The sequence below is a fragment of the Paralichthys olivaceus genome, chromosome 2 (genome assembly GCF_024713975.1).
Source record: "Paralichthys olivaceus isolate ysfri-2021 chromosome 2, ASM2471397v2, whole genome shotgun sequence".
NCBI classification, from domain to species: domain Eukaryota; kingdom Metazoa; phylum Chordata; class Actinopteri; order Pleuronectiformes; family Paralichthyidae; genus Paralichthys; species Paralichthys olivaceus.
Genome location: NC_091094.1, coordinates 4,645,729 through 4,667,930, shown reverse-complemented (window position 1 = coordinate 4,667,930; position 22,202 = coordinate 4,645,729). Strand labels below are relative to the sequence as shown.

Genomic DNA, 22,202 nt, shown 5'->3' with positions numbered 1-22,202 from the left:
TTGATTGTCTGTACAAACCTTCAGCCTAAGTTAATGTTTGTGTTTAGGTCGTTACCTTTCTTGTTTACTTTTCAAATAAAGGCGGGCTGCGGAATGCGTCATAAACCCTACATCCTCAATGTTAGTGGATGGGACATGGACTAAACAAAAAAATCAATTAAAGTACATGTTAAATACAATTTTCTCAAATATGGTTTCTGTCACTTTAGATAATACTTATCACACTGAATTTTCAAGCAACATAAAGTTGGAATAATTCATAGAATAATGTGCTTTAAGAAGCTTATTTCCACTTTAACATGATAAACAGACACGTTTTTTTTATACCAAAGTTGTTTTATTGTTGCTCTCCCACAGTCAGAGGTCGTACAGACATGATATCACTACTCATGCTGGTTAATTATACTGGTTGGTTAATAGCAGTTAGTTTTAAGCAATGGAGCTAGTTTGTGGTCGATAGTTCTGTAATTTTAATCCTCCCCTGATAGTTTCAGTAACATCTAGCGAGCCTGGTAACATTGGTAAAATGCATTCTCTTCATGATTAAAAACACATTTCTGTCTTTGACCAAAAAACTGACATAAAAACAAGGTTTGGCAACTATAAAGAAAAACAAAGTGGAACATGGAAGCCTGACAGAGAAACTTCCGCCTATTAAATCTGCTGCTATTTGTGGTCAACAAAGTGGTCCTCTTGGATTATTCAAATCCTTCTTGTGCGTCGTCTCACTCCCCCAACTTCATCTACTGATTTATTTTTTGCTGTCAAATTTCTGTTTTGATTGTCACAATAAACACGGTCTAAAACATTTAGTTCTTATTCTCAAGTGAAAGACTTAGATAAGTTAATTCTCAAAATTAATTTGTCACAAACTGCAATGTTCAAATCTAAAGTTTCTCCTTTCTGGTCAAACGAGGGTCAGTCCTATTTTAGGAAACACAGGTTACTGGTCGATAGTAGAATAGACATAGAAGTCAAGATATGTTCATGCTGAAGCAGCTGAGCAGCAAATAGACAATTAAGTCTATGAGGCTATAGTTTATAATAAGGCTATAGTAAAGTCTATACTAAGGCTACTGTGGTAAAGCTATGTTAAAGTGAATATCATTCGTAAAGCTAGTTTCAAGCATTTAGTTCAAGACCCAAAGTGCAAAGTATTGACACCTGATTAATAAAGGTAATAAGAGCCGCACACACTGCATAGTGTCCCCATGGCAACGAATGGTAATTATTAATAACAATTAATAATTGCATGAAGTCAAGTTTTCTGTTATGGTTTTGACACGTTCGGCTCTCAGCAGATCAGTGCCTTTCTACTGTTAATATGGCAACAGTCATTAAATCTGGTGACACTGTGAAACGCTGTCCGAGTGTGTGTGTGTGTGTGTGTGTGTGTGTGTGTGTGTGTGTGTGTGTGTGGCTCCAAAATCTTTTTGACACGTGCATAGTTGGCGTGGAAGCAGCAGAAGGAATAAATCTTTAATCTATACTATGTTATCATCTGAAGGAATAATATGATTATCAAACTGATTTAAAAAACTGAAAACTGGGGTGTTCTCCCTGGCACCCTGATTGGCTGACAGCTGTATCCTGCCCTGTGATTGGCTAAGACTCCAGTAAAAACTTCAGGTTGATCCCTTAAGAGTGCTCGACTTTATGAGTTGGGGAGGGTTGGCGTTGGTCTGAGCCCGGGAATGAAATCAGGGTGGCGTTCAGCTTTATGGGCGATGTGGGGATTACAGGGAGATAAAGGTTGGGGTGGGTTTAAGATTTGTCTGCAGCTTTAGGTTTGGGTGGATCATAGCCTCTCATCTTGAAGTACGAGACAAGCTGGTTGGGGACCTCAGCAAGGACCGACTGAGCCAGAGCCTCCTTGGGAGCCTGAAGAGACGGAGAGATGAGAAGTTAGTCGGACATTCATCGTGAGGAGCGGGAATGAAAGAGGAAACATTCTCCATATTCACACTCACTCAACCATCAAACTGTTTCTAATGAGGCTGATATTCTACGTTAACAAGCCTTACGTCTTTGTACTGTCTGTACGGGACAAACTGAACGATGTCCCTGGCGACTGCCTCCCCCACCGTTGACCTCAGAACACCGTCGTCTCCATCCAGGAGCTCCATGGCCTTAAAGTCCGCTGGCCCCACCCCCACAATGATGATCGACAGAGGCAGCCGTGACGCCCGTACGATGGCGTCCCGGGTCTGGTCAAGGTCGGTGATCTCACCGTCAGTGAGGATGAGGAGGACAAAGTATTGCTGCAGAGAGACACAGACTTAAGTAAAAGGCTGAGTGTGTGTTTGCGGTTCATTTCTTTGTGTGTTTTGTGCGTCTCCTCACAGAGGCACTGTCGACCTGTGCGGCACCGGTGGCGATGGAGGCGACGTGGTTGATGATGGGAGAAAAGTTTGTGGGTCCAGACAGTCTGAGCTGAGGTAAAACCTTCCTGTAGGCATCAACGATCCCCTCGACACCTGAGACAGAGAGGAAAAGCAGTGAGATGAACATGTTCAGATTTATAAGGAAACTGAAATAATCCAGATGAAGTGAAGATTGAGGTTGTGCTTCACACGCCATCTGCTGGTCAAACAACCAACCCATTCTATTCAACCTATTCAAGACAATTTCTGTAGTTATTTTTCTATTTCACTTTTTAAACTGTTTCATGAGACAAAGCTTTGTTTGAAACTTCTTTCGACCAAATAGTTATTTTTTCCTACAGAACAAAAACTTCTATTTTAGCTTGAGAAAAATTTTGAACGACAGATTTTTACTGCGTGTACCTTGGCAGTACGGGCTAGTGGGGTTGAAGTTGAGCGCAAACTCGTGATGTGCCGCCTGCAAGAAAAACAACACAAGGATTCATTACACATGTCAATCTATACGCTCTACTCTGATTGGCTCTTCAGAAAAATTGTGTTATTCCAATTTTCATAAAGCTCAGTTCAACCAAATTGAACAATTAGAAAAAAAAAACATTTCAGAACAATGTCACACTTGAGAGACTATTAAAGACATAGACAGCAACGTGTGATTGGTTGGTTAGAGAGCTGACCTGATAGTCTGGAGGAAGTTTGGCTCCAAAACCAAATGCAGGGAAGAGTTTATCACTAAGACAGGAAACACAAAATAACCACTGTTATTTACCGTAAAATGATAGTTCACAGTTTGAGGTTCAGTGATGGATGTAGAGTCTGTGTAGTTGTAGTGTTAAGTGTGAGCAGGCACTAACGTGTCGTAGTCCTGGACCACCTGACCCACAGACCACAGAGCCGACAGGTACTGGTTCAGCCCGTCTGGACTCATGTAGTGGAGAGAGTTGGGCGAGCGAGGATCCCCATTAGAGCCGGTGAAGTCGATTCCCACCTAAAAACAATCATTCATTCATTATTAAACTAAATAGTTCACATATTAATCGATAAATGAATGTGGTAGAAACACAGTCTATGAACTGGTTAACTATGCGACAGTTCATAAGGATTCCAAGATTACATCTCTGTATCTAAAGAAAACTACGTATCGTGACTATTTTCTGATTCATGGATTCAAACACAACATTGGAAATGTGCGTGTGTTCACTGGTGCAGACGTACGGTGAAATTGATCTGGCAGCCGCCCATCACGTAGTCCAGGAAGGTGTACTGAGTTACCAGCTGTAAATCAGACACATAGAGGCACAGTTCAGTATCAACATCTTAGCTTCATGGTTTCCAAAGCAGCAACCCCGAGCAGGGAACTCTGGGTAATGCAGTCTCTACCTTGCAGTTCTTCACAGAGACGACTCCAGAGTTCTTGTAGCTCTTCTTCTTCTTCTGTTTCTCCGGGTTGATGCAGTCAAAGGCCACCTGGAGAACACATCACGCAGTTCGATGACGTCTGATCAGCTGACTGAAGATTGAAGCCATTCTTATAATCAGTGAACTCACCGGTGAACCCTGCGCAGCTTTCTGCAGCTCCGAGACTTTGGTGGTGAAAGAACCGATCAGATCGTGAGATCCATCGCTGTCGTGATCGGAGCAATCCACCTGCAGGAGGAGGAGAGTTAACGGTGAAGATTTGGATTGGTTGTTACGATTGAAGGTGCATTGTGAAATAGTTTTGAATAGAGGGATCTGATTGGTGGAACCTTCAGCGGTCTTTCGAGGTCGCTGCAGCAGAACGTTTGCAGAGGAATGCAGAACTTCTTCCAGGTGGGATTTAGATTGTTCTTCACCACCTAAAAACAAACAAACAATCACAGTTTCACCATCAACTTCATCACAATGACATCATTGTGTGTGTGTGTGTCTGTGGGTGTGGAGGTACCTCTGTTCTGTGGACCAGCTGCCACTTTCCGTCGTCTCCTTTTTTAGAAATCTCCAGGAATGGATCAGACTTCCCGAACGTGTCCTGAACAGACAAAAGTAAAACGTTGTGATCTCATTCACTGTGAAGAAGTGAGCGGGGGGGGGGGGGACATGCAGCAGAGGCCCGAGTCACAACTGCACTAACTCTGGTATCTTAATGATGAATTCATGAAGAGCTGGAGAAACACAGTCCTGAAACAGTGGAGGTGATGAAGATGAAGGTTAATGAAGAAGGTGAAGACGATGAGGAAGAGGAGCAGAATTACCTTCTTGTCCAGGTTTTTAGCCTCAAACTCCAACTGAATGGCTCTGTTGTCTTTTATCTCCTCTGCTGAGACCTACACACACACAGACACAATTATTTGATATTAACATTATTCTGTGTACTGTTGTGATCATCATAGTTTCTACATGGGTACAAAGGAAATTAGTATTTATGCTAATATTAATTTATTGTTCGTAAATTAAAAGAGGTATATTGAAAGATTATACTGTATGTTCAATTTACACACGCGCACACATGCACACGCACACACACGGTGTACACACAGTGATGGTTCCTTTCCCTGCAGGTTTGCCTTTCTTCAGCTGCAGAGGTCTGGTCACACTTTTACTGGAAACGATCTGAAACACACACAGAGGAGTCCCTTTCAGCCGTATCCATGACAACAGACTCCCATCCTGCCTCATTACTGTAGTGACGGAGGTAAGAGTGCTTTGGATAAACACACTATATTTACATAGCCCATCAAATACAACAAATGTACATACATACATAGTACATACATAGCATCAGGTTGTATTTTGAATGGCTGGAGGAGACTTTGGTCATGTGCGTTACAGAAATGTGGTCATCAATACAAAATGATGGTCCTCGATCTCACAGCAGCATGTTCCATACTTGATGAGGTAAAGGTTTATCGACATTATTCTTTTGCATCTATGTCGTATATTTAGCCAAAGCTACCAATCAGCCATCGGAGGTTGTTTCCTACAGACCTATGACCATTTAACATTGACGACCACAGATTTGACCACATTTCTGTCATGGCCATCAAATTACATCCAGACAGTTCGAAGCAACACAGTGTAAAGGAGCTGTACGCATGTTCTGGTGCAGACCTGTCCCAGTGTTAGCTCGACACCACCCAGGTAGTCATCGTCGCTGAGGTCAACGGAGGAGTTGTCGATGTCGTACACCCCCAACTTCAGATTCTGAACCGTCTCAAAGTGATAATCCAGCTTGAGACGCTGACTGAAGGACGGACTGGAGGTGTTGTTCAACCTCTCAGTTCGACCCAGCTGAAACAGACGGATGAGTTTTTTTATTATATCATTTATTAAAACAAACATATTAAGACCCACGTAGGCTGCAGTGTGACTGTGATGTTACCTCAGTCCATTTGTCTCCTCCTGTGCCCTGCAGCAGCACACACAGAGGGTCAGACTTCGAGCCGACATCTTTATCCAGCAGGTTCGTGCAGGAGATGCACAGCTCCACCTTCGAGACACAGTCTTTCGCCATCTGGGAAGGGAGAGAGAAATGTTTGGATCAGGATTAAGGAGACAGACTTTGGTCTCACTACAGACGGGACAGTCTGTCGTATTAAAACCGTGTGTGGCTGAAATGCACAGGTTCATTGGTTGGACAACTGTTCAAAATACAGAAATAAAATATAAACCGAGTAGATTCTCTGTTAGATTTGCTGTTTGACAGACTGTAGACTAGAATGTCACTGAGTACAGCACATACCTACACCCAGGCACAACAGTCCTTAAATCAATTTAAGCAACACCAAAATACACACACACTCAAATATCAGTCCTCCAAACATGCCTGAATTTTTTTGTTTCATCAAGATCCATATATTATTCCATGAGATATCAGTGAAAATGTTGGATTCCTCTCTGACCCAAACCACATCCTTCCACCAAGACTCACTGAAATCTGTCTGGGAGCTTCTGCGTAATCTTGCTTACAAACAAACCAAGAAACAAACAGACCAGGGGTGAAGACAGAACCTCCTTGGCAGAGTTAAGACTATTTAACATGTTATCAAGAGAAACATCAGCTACATCCAAAATGGCTCCATAACAACTTAACAGCACTGTTAAGAGTTGTAATAGTATTCCATATTTACAGTTACAATCAAAGAATGTGCTTGTACTTCCTGTTTTATCCCAACAAGAAATTACCCAAGTGCCTATGTTAACAAATGTGTATTTCATCAGTGCATTGCAGGAAACAGTTAATCAACTACATACTTTTTTAAAACTCTGCATACTGACCAACCTCCAAACCCCTAAAATATTCAGTTTACTGTCATTAAAAAAAACCTTCACTGGAGTGAGGTCAGCTCAACAGTGAATCCAAACAAAACACTTCTAAAAAACAATTCAAGGCATCATGGTGACTTCACTGACGAACCACAGCTGTAAAACTATGCATGTGAAAAACATCCACATCCAGACACAGTATAAAAAACATTTATCATGTTAATCTGCACTGAATTTACATTATGTTGCGTCACACACACTCTGTCTGATTACCTAAACGTATCTTGTCCTCATGCAAAGGAAGCAACAGATACTGAAACACAGCTCGTCCATTAAGCAGGACTGAGCTCTGTGTCTGTATGACGTTATAGTGAATAAACTTGCATACGGAGAACTGATGGAGTCACTGGTGTTTAAGTTTAAATTAAAACTAAAAAAGTTCTCAGAGATCACAAACTTTCACTAAAGGCTCAACAGCAACATCATGAAAACATTTCACTTGATCCATTTTTCTTCATCTGCAAAAGAAATGAATCCTCAAAACATACAAATATTAAGATCCATTAGTTATCAAGTCTCTGAGAATTGAGTGATTCGTTGTTCCTGGTCTCTGGAGGCTTCAGCTCATGATGTCGGTGGTTCAAATCCCACCTGCTCCTGTGTCCATGAGCAATGCACTAGTTTGAATTTAAAACGAGGCACGCCTATCTTTAAACCATAATCATCCTTCATATGAGAGTTCTCACCAGAAGTCCCACTTCCTACTGAGGGCTCTGATGCTGTCAGGGTGAGGAGCGCCACTGGTTTAACAAGTGAACTGAGCGAGAGGCACCTGAAGGCAACACCAGCCTGAGACTGAAGGAGGTGATCAGAAGCTGTTAAACCAGTCAGTCAGTCAGTCAGTGAGTCAGTCAGTCAGTCAGTGAGTCAGTCAGTCAGTACTGCTCTCACAAACACACACGCTTGTACTACTATCTTAGTGAGGACACTCGTTGACATGATACATGCCACAGCCCCTTACTTTACACATCACAGCTACATGACTCACAGTGACACGAACTCTGAAACAAGAGGTAACCCTCACACAGCTCAGGGACAGGAAGTACAGGAACTCCCTTTCTCTCTGTCATTCATTCTCACACACACACACGGTGGTTAAGACACACACGTCTTAACCATCACAAAGCCAATTAAAATCCTGAGGACGAGCTAAATGTCCCCACAATGACGGTGTTTAACCAAAATAACGTGCGCGCGTGCGCGCACACACACACAAACGCTCTCCCTCAAAAACGCGCGCGCACACTCCCACTTTTTCTCTCTCTCTCTCACGCGCACACACACACACACACACACACACACACACACACACACACACACTAAACTTTGTGTGTGTCACCTCTTCCGACTCGCGGTGTTTGATCTCCTTCAACCCGCGGGATCACGCAGCAGGGCGGGGAACACACGCACTGTCACAGCCCGGGACAGGAAGCGACCCCTCCTCACCCAGTGAACCCGGAGCTGACTCCCTGATCTCTCCTTTACACTTCCGACACTGAACCGCAGCGGAGAAACGCGCGTCGCTCCTCTGAAACTGAAGCCGGAATCGAACGTGTGTCTCTTTGCAGCAGCTTCAGCTAACAGGGAGCGGCAGCCGCACTCCGATTGGTCAAAAGGTTGCAAAAGCGCTTTCTGATTGGACCGCACGAATGTCGATCACGCCCCCCTGTGGTTTGAGCCACCGGATGACGTCTCGAGCCCTTTCCGACCAGACTCTTTCAAAATAAAAGCAGCGTCACAATAAACGGACCCAATCAGATCAAAGCATTTTCTAACAGCAGGTTTACCACCTTGAGAAAGAGGCACAGCAGTTTAACAAAGATCACAGCCGATTATCATTAGTACACAAAATATTAAAAAAAGGTCAGAGAATCCTTTATTAATCCCACAATGGGGAAATTTCCAATATTACAGCAGCAAGAGTCAAAAACAGGCATCAAGTAAGTAAGATTATGTAGAATGCAAAACTTAAGGATAAAAGCATATCTAATATCATAGGATCTGGATTGGTCATTACAATCTCAATGTATGTGTCACAAGGTGCACTTTAGCAGCACAAAGGCCAGACTTCTATGTATATAGAATACCAGAGCTATACATTCTTTGAGAGCAGAAAAGCCAGGTGATGAAAAACGAAGAAACTATGTAACAGACTGCTCAGTCTCAAATCAGTGGTGCATCTGGTTTATCATTTTGAAACACAAACAAAGTCTCAAAGGCTGAACGCAATTGTTCTTATTCAAGGCTTGCAGGTTGCAGTAATTTCAAGCTCCATGATATGACACAAGGAATAATATGATTTACAGTCTTGTGCAGAACTGGGCACATTCAGACAAATGCTTAACATCTACAGCAGCTTGAAAAGGTACAGTAGTACCTATACTTTAGATAAGTCTATACCACAGACCAGCAGCAGTGTTTCAACATTTAATTGGTTCATTACAAAGCAAAATTACTTGCACTGTGTTCAATTTAGAAATTTCTTCAGCCTTTCGTGTAAATCTTTCACATTCACTAGATATAAATTATTATACTCTTTATCCATATTACTTCATATGACTGATTTTAATATATTTCTTGGTGAAAGAAACGAGTCAATACCACATTCTGCAACTTCAGAACTTTGACCGAACAGCTTTCAAGAGCCTTCAACTATATCTCCTGTAGATATCGTTTTCTCTTTTGTTATGGAGATGGGTTAAAGATGTGAACAAGTGATGGCACATTCTTTGGATAAAAACTGACAATATCTGCTCAGGAAGACTGTGACATGGAGCTGAAATCTCCAGAAAATGCAAGTATATGGACTTTTAGCTAATCATTATTTTGTCCAACTACTGTCCTCAAAGTCAAAAATGAAATTTCACATGCTATTCAAGACTGATTCATATGTGTAATTCTGTGATTTTAAGAAGCAAAAACAAAAGGCAGCAGAATGGTGTCAGAGAAACTTTGCATTGATTCTCTGGGAGAAAACAGGAAAGTCAGAAGTATAATTACAGAATGTTCAGGCGGAGGAGAAACAGAATAAACTTATGGATAAAGAGCCAGATTCCTCACAAAGAACAATGAAAGTTTAATTTTATTCATCCTTTGCAGCAGAGGAGTCAGAGAAAGCTGCAGAGCGTCAGCCAAAGGAAAAAACAGCAAATGTAATTTAATGTTGAATCCTGTAAAACACACACACACACACACACACACACACACAGACACACACACACACACACACACAGACACACACACACAGACACACACAGACACACACACACACACACACACACACACACACACACACACACACACACACACAGTGAATGGTGGATATATAAATCACTACATAGGTTAGCTTCAATGAAGAACAAGCTAATGATACATGTATGTTAATCTATGTCTTGTAGATGTACCCTCTACAGGCCTCTAACTACAGGCTAACATCCAAGTTCCATTTACATGCCACTATAATTTATGATCCCTGTACATCCTGCTTACATCTATGTAAACTAAGGCCACTAAGTACAGGCTAAAGTCTGTATACTATCTGCAGACCACTAACATCTACAAGCCCTTTACAGGCCGCAAACTACAGACAAACACCGATGAACCATCTACAGGCCACTAACTATAGGATGACGTTATACATGCACAATCTACAGACAATTGACATCTATCAACCTCCTACATGTCGCTAACTACAGGCCAACATGTATGTACCATGTGCCACCACCTAGCTCATTAATATTACCATATGCTACCATCTAATATGTACCATTTACATGCCACCACCAATCATCTAGTGTTACCAAATAGGTGGCAAATGAATGCCTCCACCTGCAGACCACCATCATCTCCAGACTAAGCATGTCCAATCTAGACCTACAGGCTACCAGCTAGTGATAAAACAACATCAACCGGCAATTATTTAACATTTACACACAACCATCAACTAACATTTGGATAATATCTACATGCTGTCGTCTACCTTATCAACACCATCTATTATCTAGTGACCACCACCTATGACGTTAGCATTATAAGTGACAACTTAGCACCAGCACCTCTAAAGTCCATGACTCATCAATTACAATTAAAAGTGTACTCTTACCAACGATGTACTAGGTATCATAAGGTGACTCCTCACTGTGAAGGATTGAATCCCTTTAAGGTGAATCTAGGACTGCTGATGATTGTCTACAGGCTACAACTTAACATTTGCAGGTCTTCATTAGACTGCATCATTTCTCTCATTGTCTAAATGGACCATCAAAATGTCTGCCACTCACCTGTACGTCCTGCTTTCTGTCTACTGATCAGGAGGAGGGGGAACTCGGCTGGTAATTAACAGGTCGGTGTCAGTAATTCATCAATTACTTCTCTATCACACATTCAGTCTTGCATCCAAGTCTATCATCAGAATTTCCCTTTAACACATTTTCTCCTTTCCTCCACACACAAGTCACACAGTCATTTTTACCAACAATCATTTGCCTAGGCAGTGTTTCACATGTGATAAAGACCTCATGCACACAAACAAACACAAATACTGAGTGCACAGCTAGTAGAGCATTGCCATCTGTGTACCTGTTTAGAGGTTAACCATTTCCTGAGCAGACGTTTCCTTTTCAGTCAAAACAAAATGTAGTGATGCTTTCTGCTAGTGAAGCTCAGTATAGCTGCATGTGCGCACCAAATATGATTATTCAGTGGCTTCATTTTCACATCACAGAACATTAATCCTGAAAGAACTGAAGTTTTTCAGATAAAACATGAAATCATGCCGAATTAGTCTTATAAAAACGGTACTACCTTTGTCTCCATGTTGGCCTGTCAGCAATTTGCTTCCCTGCTACTGTAGCTGTTACCTTGTGCACAAGCTCAGCAGATAGCATCAATCAGCCACCGTTTCAGTCAGAAATTAACTTTAAATATTGGGCCGAGCTGCTAGCAGAACTGATAGTTTCAACTTCATATTTTGATCTACCCTATATCTAAATTTCCAATATAAAAGGCAAAGATTACCTTTGACAAAGTTTAAAATTTAAGTACCTCATACTGCACTGAAAATGAAAGTCCTCCGTGTTCCAAATAAAACCAACTCAGATACAATTCAAGATGAAAAAAATGACCCAGAAACTCAAAAATGAATGAGTTTCCATCATCCATCCATCATCAGACAGTAAAGAGCAGGCAATTAGAGAGAGCTGATTGCAGGGGAGCATGAGTACATCAGGAATGTCCTTTTATTAACCAAAGCAAAGACGACTCCACATCATGTATGGTTATATGATCATACACATTTGTTTACACTGACAGTAGGAACAAAAAAAATGAGCTTCAAGGTGGAAACATCCAAAACATTATCAAACATACATACAACAAACAGCTACCAAACTAAAGATGCTAGACCTCATCTCAATGTTCTACAATCCAAAAACCTACTGAGCATGTGCAGAGGAAAGGCTTGGTGGGTGGGGGGTGGGTGTAGTCGCATTGTCAAAACACAGCAACATCAGAAAAAAGTGACAGAGGAAAAGGATTCAGCAGCCCCAGTTCATTATTTACAAAATAAAACAAGAGTGAGCAATCTGTCCATCCCACATCCACAATGCACTGCAAAACAGAAATGTATATTCGTGTTACCATAGCAACAGGGACAGCCTTTTATAACAATGATTGCAGTCAGTACAATTTTTAACCAATGCAACAGGGCATGTCAAAATTTCACCACAGCAACAGAGCATTAACATTTGATGACAGCAACGTAGCTTTACATCATGATTTTATCGCAGCAACAGGATATGCGATATCTCAGTACTATAGCAACAGAGCACCAACATTTAATCTACAACATGTTTTGCCAGAGCAACAGAGCTTGTTATACTTTTTTCATTGCAATATGGCATTTTAAGATTCTTCCATATCAAAAAAGCATTTGAAGATGTTATAACAGCAACAGAGCATTTTAGGATGTTACAATAGAAACAGAGCATGTAAATATTTTACCATAGCAACAGAGCATGTTAAGATTTTACCATAGCAACGGAGCATCAGCATGTTATCATGCATTTGTACTGTGGCTTTTCATCATATTTTTTTATCATGGCAACAGAGCATGATATCATCTTACCATTGCAACAGCACAACAGCACAGCATATCTAAGCACATAAAGCAAGAATTGCTCATTAAACCATCATGTTACCATAGCAGCACAACAGGTGTAGAGTATGTTCAATGCATCAAATCTTGACATGATTGGACAAAAAAGCTGCGTTGTCATGGAAACAAGATAAGACCAAAATCACCAAAATCATCATCAGTTTATGTTGTGACAGTCAGTGGAGGAGCTGCAGGAAAGAACAAAATCTGGATCAGAGTCTTCCTATCAGACAAACTGCAGGAGCTGGGGCCTACCAGCTATTATCTACACACAAGGATAGGGGGCGCTTAAGTAATGACTGACAGTGAGCAGACAGGGCAAGGTCTAAACTGAAAAACATTGACTTTTAAGCTAAGAGTTTTACCTAGATTGTTGATCCAGGTAGGTGTAACATCTCATATCTACAGTTAGTCTGTTTTGGATAGGGCTTTAACCGAGGCTTATCTTGACTTTACGAGCACCAATAGGTCGGTCATTGAGGTCCATAACAGCGGCAGCAGCCTCCTCATGGTTCTGAAAGGCAACCATGGCCTCGCCAGTTGGTAGGCCTTTCTCACTGAACTGCAGGCAGACTGAGCCTTGCAATACCTGGTAGCCATAGAAGAAGTCCATTATCTCATCCACGGTTACAGTAAATGGCATGTTCTGAAGTTTTACAATTGTTGGGCCAGCAGCACCACGTTGACTATTGGGATTGTTGGATCCTATGGGGGCTGGCTGGTTACGGAGATTGTCAGCTCCTGGAGTGAACACCTGCTGTCCACCAGTGGCCCCACCACCTGGACGTCCTTGGTTGCTGTTAGCCCCTCCTCCTCGATTCTGTCCCCCTCCACTTGCTTTTCTGTTGGCACTTTCAAAGGGCACCAAGCCTCTTAGCCCATCCTGACTGAATGGAGCTCCTCCTCCAGCTCGAAAGCCTGGTGGCTCCATGATTGGTGTTCCAGGAAGACCGGCAACTAGTGGTGGAGCCACACCCAGATTCACGTCTCCTAGCCCTGCTGCCAGGGGAGGCAGGGGAGGAGGGCCTGCCAGCCCATTCCCTGGGGCTGAGAATGGAGTCACAAAGGGGCCACTGTTGAGATTCCCCATAGTGTTTCTGAGAAAGTTAAACTCTTCCCCACTAATCCCAGCAAATGGGTTGATCTGGGGCTGCTGGGGACTGGGCTGGGTTTGCTGGTGCTGATTCTGATTTTGGCTCTGCTGATTTTGGTTGCGTTGGCCCCTCTTGTTCTGAGGGGGAGGATTTCTTTCAATTTCCTTCATTTGCTCAAAGGTCACCAGGTGGATAAAGGCATCACGGCCATTGAGTTTTTGACGGTGTAGTCTTTCAGCTTTGCGGGCATCCTCCTCAGTTCGCAGCTGGAAGATGGCTTGTCCTAAACCATTTCCATGGCTATCTGTCAGAACCTTCAGGGTGTCTTCATAAAGCCCTACACCCTCCAGGAAGGCACGCACATCCTTCTTGGAGATGTTGTAAGGAATGTTGGTGATGTGGGCGCAGTTCCTGGGAGCTTTCAAGCCATCCTGGTTCTTGCCATCACCCTGTGTTGCTTCACGTTTGCGGATGGAATCAATCTTTTCAAGCATTCCTTTACGGCTGATTGGCTGGACCTGGATAAAGCGGGTGCCCATGTACTGCATGTGAGCACCCAGAGCAGTCTTGTGGTCCTGTTCTGTTTTGAACTCAAGGAAGCCTTCTCCTGTGGCTCGCCCATTGGGTCCATAGGCGATGTAGACACTGTCCTCCACAATGGACAAATTCTTAAAGAACTCCTTAATCTGTTTCTTGTCTGCCTCATAGGGAAGGCCCTTCAGGTACACACAGAATTCCTGCCTGTGGGGAGATCTTGACCTTCCTCGCTGATCCCTACCTCCGGACCCAGCATTACCACGACGGTGCTGGTGGTCGTGTAATTCGTTGATGTGATCTGATTTGCTGCTATTATGAGGTGCATGGCCCATCACACTATCACTGAGGCTGGCCCACTGCCGCTCAGAGGATGGAGTGATTTCAATGAACCTTTGACCCATCATGCCACCTCCCCGCTTCACTGCTTCAAAGCTGTCCTGAGGTGAGAAGAACTTAACCATAGCCCTGCCAGTTGGCCGGCCTTGCCCGTCCCTCAGCAGGCGAACCCCATCTACGCCCAGACCCCGGAAGAATTCCCTGACCTCCAACTCTGAGCAGGAGAATGGGAGATTCTGCAGTAGGACAAACAACTCATCTGGATTAACTACTCCCACTCCAGTGGCTACAGCAGCTGCAGCCTTCATGTGGGCCTGAAGGCCAAGAGAGGCCAGGGGGGAGAGAGGATTAAACAGCATGGGGTTGGGGGTTCCAAGAGGGAGACCTGGGCCTAGTCCTGCTGGGGGAGGTAGGGAGGGGTTGAAGGGAGGCAAGGAAGACATGTGGGCTAGGTGAGACATAGGAGGTAGTGGAGGTCCTTGTGACATGGGGGAGACAGTAGGGACAGGGGGTAACGAGGACACTGGAGGTGGAACTGGAATGGTGGGCAGTGTAGGCATGGGGGGCATGGAAGGCATGCTGGGAAGTGGAGGGATGGGCGGGGGGCCTGCATTGAGTGATGCAAGGGCTGTAGTGATTGTAGGTGTGGAGCTGTAACTGTTGGGGAAGCAGTGCACTATGCTGGCCAAGCTGGCTGCTGCTTTGTTGCTTGGTGGCTCCTGAATTGAGCTTGCAGCTGTCACTGAGGCTAAGGTGTTACTGAAACCCTGGTTTCCATGGCTACCACTTCTCCCCCCTGCCCCTGGCTGCACTGTGGGTATAGGGGCTGCGCCCCCTTGCCGATTGGCATTTCCTGCTGTAGGTGCAGCTGTTTCAACAGCACCTGCTCCAGCCTCAAACCTGCGGCGACTCAGTTCAATCATATTCTGCATTTCGGTCTTACTGCTCAGCAACAGCGACACTTTGGAGCCCTTAATGGACCCGCCTGTACGCATCATCCCCAGCCGAGCATCCTCATCAGTGGCAAAAACGATGAAGGCCTCGCCATGCTCACCCCCTACGATGTGCACTCCCCCGTCAGGGATGGTGAGGCCAGAGAAGAAGTGTCTGATGTCCATGGTGCCAGCCACTATGGGCAGACCCTGCAGCCTGATGACTACCGCCATACTGACTGCTAAACCACAGCCCTATAACCTGGGGAGAAAGCAACATTACTGTCAGATGAAGAGCAGAAAGAGGGAGACCAGTGGTTTCCAGATGTTTTCTTAGGAAGCTAGCATGCGATTCAAATTGAGAGCTAATAAGAACTTAGCCAACATTGCTTACATTTCAGTTTCTAAAGAATTACCACAGATCAATCTTTGAGCAACCATTTTTGGATTCGGACATTTGGAAACCACTGGTTTTTGGACAGAGTTTGTGGCTGAAATCTTGGCAAAATACGCAGAAAAACAGCAAAACAACCCGAAATGGAAACAGTCTCCAGCCACCTGTGGCTTTTCATACGTTTGTTTAATTTCTTCTGACTTAAGACCAAACTTTGTAGACCCCAAAAGAAGCTATTTTAAGCATTAAAATAGCATCACTGTTCATTAATTTTAATATTGTAAAAGAAATACATGATAAAGAATAAATGAACCACACTGATTTCAAAAGTGAAATATTTATAAAGAAAGGGGATAAAACACCTCAGATCACCACACTGACGCTGAGCTGATGCTGCTCTGATACATTTTCTTCAACTGTCTGATGTTATGCATTGCAAATTATGAGCAACTGAAACAAGGTAATGGGATTCACAGTGCAAAACAGACTGAAACATTTCACAACTGCTGGTGCTTTCATTGTTGAGCCTGCAAGATGTTTTCCAGCTAGCTTACTACACAAATTTCCTTTTTCTGAAGCAAGCATGCACGAGGGGCAAGTCACATTTTATGACCCCAGTGAATTCTGACAATTAAGATAACTTACTTAAACCCAACACAGTTCCAACTTAATCAAGTGTTGTTAGGTTCCTGTAGATTTTGAAGTACCTTGTGATTTTACCTTCTCTGTTTCAATGAAACTACATAGCCTAATGTCAGACTTACACAAGAAACTTTATCATGCAACTTATTTTGTTGGAATTTTTAAGTCTACAGTATGCTTCAAGGTGGAATCAACAGTTTTTAAAACTGTAAACAGACAAGCAAATATTAGATTATATATATCATTCAATTTAGCTTGTTTGAAGATTACAGTGGCCTTCAATCTCCAAAGAGTTGCTCTCTATATAAACCCAAAAGTTTGAATTTGAGCAATTTAAAAAAAAAGTAGCCTTTACTGTTTCTATCACGCAGTACAAAGATTTTGCTTGTATGTTTGGCTGAGTCTTAAATATTTCGTGCAACAGTAAACCTTCAAGAATCTCATGCAACTTGTAACTCACCAAGCAACTAAGCTGTGTGAATAGTTTCACTGTATACCAGACTGATGATTTCTGTAGGACACTGAAACCTGGTGAAAAAGTCAGAGAACAAACATTCCTGTTCAAGACATCTTGAATGGATTTAACCTTTTACAGAACAGACCGACAGTAAATTTTACATTAACTTCCAGTGTCACTTGGCGTTTTCAGCAGTTGGCAGGCGCTTAGTCAGTGTGAATAACTGTCTCTCATTAAGACTCAAAGTGTTGAATATTTAAGTGTTGTGTGATGTAAACGGCAAAACTCAAGAATTTTACAAGTAAACAAAACTTCTAAACTAACAGCATGATGACCACATCTCATAATCAGACTGCTGCAGCTTTCAAAGCTGACTGCAGACACACCTGACAAAAAAGACTGAAGCTGACTGTGTACACCAAATATCAAGACTCTACTAGACTTGAATTGACCTCAAAATAAGCAAAGTAGTAAAAAGGATAAGACATGCTGCACTATAAATGCTTCCAATGATCTCAACAAACAGCCAGCAACCACATGGCAAACACCAAACAACCACCAGGCAACCTATGTCTATCCAGCAGCCAGCAACACCACACGATTGAGCAGCACCGATCCAGCTGCTTCTTGAATCCTTAAGCAGCACCAAATCAGCCGAAAGCATTTCAGCAACTGGTTGTAGCATACCACTACACGAGCAAAGTGTCAACCACAAAATCTGCAATGCATTGTCAACAAACATTAGCAACATGTCAACAGGAGCAACAGCAGTAACTTGTCAACAAAAGAAGGAGAAGCAACATCATCCAACATTTTAACAAAAGCAATGTCGGGTACATGTAAACCAAAGCAACATTAGCATAGTGTCAACCAGAGCAAAACTAGCATTATATCAACCACAGCAACATGAGCAGTAATAAACCAGAGCAACATTAGCATTATTTAAACCAGAGCAACATCAGCAACTGGTGGCCAGCACCAAAGATAGAAGCAGATCAGAAGAGAAAGCAAACAGAAGAGAGGCGCAACCCTGATAAAAAAAACAACTGAACAGTCCTCTGTCTCATCACTGGTGGTAAAATTATGTCTCAGACAACATCCTCAAGTTTTTAGGTTTTAACTGTGATCCTTGACTACAACTCTATATATTATGGTACTGGATGAATATCATACAACATTTACATTTTAAAATGCTGATCTATTTCAGGCAGTTACCTGGAGCTCACAACTTTCAACCATAGACTGTATAAAGATGGTGAACACGACAGCTCCCCAAAAGTGAGGCCAAAGCAACTCAACTGCCACCAGGGGTGGTATAGGTAAAAAAAAAAAAAACCTGCCTCCTCCATGTTAGTGGGTGGAACATGGACCAAACAAAAAAATTTAAAACACATCACATCGATTTTGTTTCTCAAAGATTTTAGGTAGTTCTTATCACACTGATGTATGTCCGAGTGCTGATTTTTTCTGGTTACTTCAGTCTTAATAAGAGAAGTGTCATCCATCTTTACGTACAGTCTATGCTTTCAACACAAAGTATGACAAGATCAACATCGTCATCCTCATCAGGTCAACCACAACAGACAAATCACACCAACGTGGAGATATGATTGGCAATTCCTCCTCTCTCCTGAGTGTCAGCCTGCATCAAGTCTGTGAAGCATCAACAGCAGCAAGAGGTTAAAACTCAAGTCAGGAAACGGCAACAGCAAATAAAAGTCAGAGAGAAAGCCAGAGTATCCAAGGTGAGGTACAAGGGTTTCACTGAAGCTGCAGTTTGCATTCACATGAACAAAGAATCACAAAGGAAACTGAGAAAAAACTCCATCACTGCTAGAAAACCAGAGAGAAATAAAAAGCAGAAGACCACCTTGATTTCCCAAATGTTGTCATCAACTTAAAAAAAACAGCAAAATGTGTAACAGAGCGAAACAAGTGGGACGCCATCAACGGCCTGCAACTCACACAAAGAGAAAACTGCTTTTAGAACAAGGATGAGCCAACCTTAACAGAACAATGGTACATAATCTGGAGTGATGAGGTCTGGAGCAAACAGCCCGACAACTGTCAGAGATCCACTGACCTGCACTGAGATCCAAAAAGAGAAAACACAACGGACACAGAAAACAGCATCAAACTCAGTAAACGAGGAATGATTCACTGACTCAAATACAGCCCCTTCGTCAGTCTCATGTCTTAAGAAACTCCAGAAACTTTTATGCAAACAAGAAAAATTTGATGAAGTCGGACCTGCAACAATAAATAAAAATACATAATCAGAAGAATTAAGAAAAAGGTCACTTTGAAAAACAGAGAAAGGGTTTTTAAAATGTTTTTAGTATATAATATTTCATGTCTTTTAATCTGTTAAAATTATTTGCCCCAAGGCGTAAAAATAATTCATAAAATCAAACCATTAGTCTCCATACATTTTCAGCTTTCCATCTTGTTCACTCCCTATAGTTAGAATGCATACACCATATAAGCAAAAATAAATATTAAATCAAAAAATAGTCTAGCAATAAGCCAGACTGAAAGTGTATAGTATCTCCTGTCTAATAAATGAATGACGTACTATTAAAATTTATTTACAGATCTATAAATTTGATCACAACTCTGAGGTGACAAACTATAGAATGGTGACAGTGTTTCAAAAATGTCTTTGGCATTTATATTCTTTAAAATAAAGTCAATTACCAGAGGTAACATACGGTACTGTACCAATGTTTTAGACACTTTAAATGTTTAGGTGCTGTATTTATTCTGCCGCGTAAGACCTAAACAATTAAAATAGCCAAGAATAATCTTCACAGACACGTCTTGCAACAGATCTGACCCCCACAGAGCCCCGATCTTCATGGAGTCAGTCTGGGATTTAATGAAGACACCAAGGATAATGAGAAAAACTAAATCCACCAAAGGAAAGGGAAATAACAGTCACAGCTAACATTGATTTTTTTTTATACTCTTAGTATAAAATTAATTAATTAATTAAAAATGTTCAAGGATTTTTTTTTTTAAAGCATTCCGTCTTTATTTATGGAGCTTAAAACTTTTGCGCCTTACTGCAACGAGCTAATATCTGAGCTTAAAAGTGGCAAAATTGTTGCTTTATCCCATCGTGTCCTTCCATGTCCTCTATAGATGTGCAGCTACATTTAAAATGGTTCTGTTGAAACTATAGAACTATGAAATACTTTATCGATTATTTGTTCACTAAATAAAGAAGCTTTATAAATTATAGGCAGTCACAGTGTCAGAACTTGTTCCCGTAAACTAGGAGACCCCACAAATATTCAACACAAGGATCAGTAAAGGTACTCCAAAGACGGTGGCTGTGGATTTCTCAACTTATCATTTAAAACAATCACCAGGAGCAGGTCTTCATCCGTTTGCTCCTGATGATGATTTTCTAAGGATCTGTTCATGCTGCGGTTCTTCAGAGTAACTTGCGAAGCTTTGATTTGAAACCGTTGTTTTGCAGACTTCATGTCAACGTCACCCTCGACCACCAATTGACAGCAGCCCAGACTGTCTCCATGACAACTGTCACTCATATTTGTCAACAGTCCATATGCTCAGCTGATGACGTTGTAGGGTGCGTGACGTCATGGCCCGGGGGCGTGGTCTGTGGTCTCCTGGTGTGCTGCTAAAAACTACAAAAACCTGAATTTGTGTGAACTGAGATCAAAGTCAAACACCTCCTGCCTACTTCCGGTGACGAAACATCGAGAAAAGTGACCTGCGCTGAAAAATCACATGAAAACCTTTACAATGAGTCGGCTAGCTAGCTAGCTGAAGCTAGCAACTTTTTACAAAAACCCACGTTAAACAGAACCTGCCTGATTATTTCACCAAGCAGTGCTTCGATTAAACACATGTCAAACTGTGAGAGACTTGCACTCGTAGCTAACTACCTGATCAAAGCCCGTTTAGCACATCGTTGCTGCCTGAGCGGGGCTCGCTATCTGTTAGCCACCTAGCTGCTGCTGAGCCTCGCTTTGTGTGTGTGTGTGTGTGGGAGCGGAGCAGCGGCCAGGGTGCGCGCTTCTGACGGCTTCTCTCGCGCTCGGCTCCCGGTGCGAGTGCGTCACTGAGCGCCAGATTCTTACCGAGAGATTTGTGCACAAACACCCTGAGGTTCAGCTCAAGAACCGGAGGAACCGGAGGCCTCAGTCTCTGCTGCTGCTCCTTTCTGCAGCCTGCGACTGCTGCTAATGTCGGAGCTAGCGTCGCGAGAACTGACGTGATGACGCGAGAGCAGCGGTCCCGTGACGTCAGAGGTACATAGGCTGGTAGATGAGAAAATAAAATAATCCTTGACATAAGTTATGATTTGTTTATTATTAGTTTACTGCTCTGATTTGATGTATTATTCAAATATAAAAGGTCCATTCTAGGGTAAAGAAAAACAACAATTAGTGCAATTTAGAGAAACACACTAGTGAAAACATCACAAGGATTATTTTATATTAATTTCTGTAGATCCCTTTCTCTGAAATCTTGCACATTGGACCTTAAACCAGAGTTAGAGTGTATAATGGGAGCTGAGCTGCTGTTACAGTCATTCTGCTGCAGGAAGGAACGACTTGCGACATGTTTCCTGAAGGAGCGGCCCAGTGCACTCAAAAGCTCATTTTCAATATCAAGTATCATCATATCACAGGAAGTCCGGTTCCGCACATCTGGTGGGAGGAAATGAGCGATGGAAGTCTGACTTAAGGACGTATTCAGATCTTCTTGCCCAATATCAGTGTTGAACATCACCAATGCTCCTGTGGTCAAACTGAAGTCAGACAGTACTTTAACACTTATTGTTAATTATAATCCTGGTGCTTTTCATAAATTATTTAATTTCATGCATGTTATTTAGTTGTTTTTATTATTATATTGTGCTTTATGTTGAATTTCTATTAAGGCCTTTCTATGGACCAGTGTTGCAAAATACCACAGGCTGTACTATAAAATTG

At 42.3% G+C, this 22,202-nt stretch overlaps 1 protein-coding gene across 6 annotated transcripts; it reads right to left on the bottom strand.

Moving 5' to 3' along the window:
* Positions 1 to 315: 315 nt before the first annotated feature.
* On the bottom strand, positions 316 to 21,484 carry cpne1 (copine I). 6 transcript variants are annotated; one of them, XM_069532163.1, is made up of 16 exons: positions 21,345 to 21,484; positions 5,743 to 5,874; positions 5,472 to 5,651; positions 4,899 to 4,973; positions 4,616 to 4,687; positions 4,309 to 4,392; positions 4,130 to 4,219; positions 3,930 to 4,028; positions 3,762 to 3,848; positions 3,597 to 3,656; positions 3,236 to 3,369; positions 3,059 to 3,113; positions 2,787 to 2,841; positions 2,344 to 2,477; positions 2,025 to 2,261; positions 316 to 1,881 (listed from the first exon to the last, which is right to left on the bottom strand). In XM_069532163.1, the coding sequence occupies exons 2-16, from the start codon at positions 5,872 to 5,874 to the stop codon at positions 1,765 to 1,767; spliced, it is 1,611 nt and encodes a 536-aa protein (XP_069388264.1). In that variant the 5' UTR covers positions 21,345 to 21,484; the 3' UTR covers positions 316 to 1,764. The 6 variants fall into 6 exon arrangements, with proteins under 6 accessions (XP_069388264.1, XP_069388274.1, XP_069388270.1 ...); XM_069532173.1 differs by having other exon boundaries at positions 2,359 to 2,477; XM_069532169.1 differs by lacking the exon at positions 21,345 to 21,484 and adding an exon at positions 8,026 to 8,301.
* Positions 21,485 to 22,202: the final 718 nt, after the last annotated feature.

Bases quoted from the DNA above. Each gene is read 5' to 3' on its own strand.
- cpne1 (XM_020107188.2), bottom strand. From the start codon at position 15,973: ATGGCGGTAGTCATCAGGCTGCAGGGTCTGCCCATAGTGGCTGGCACC.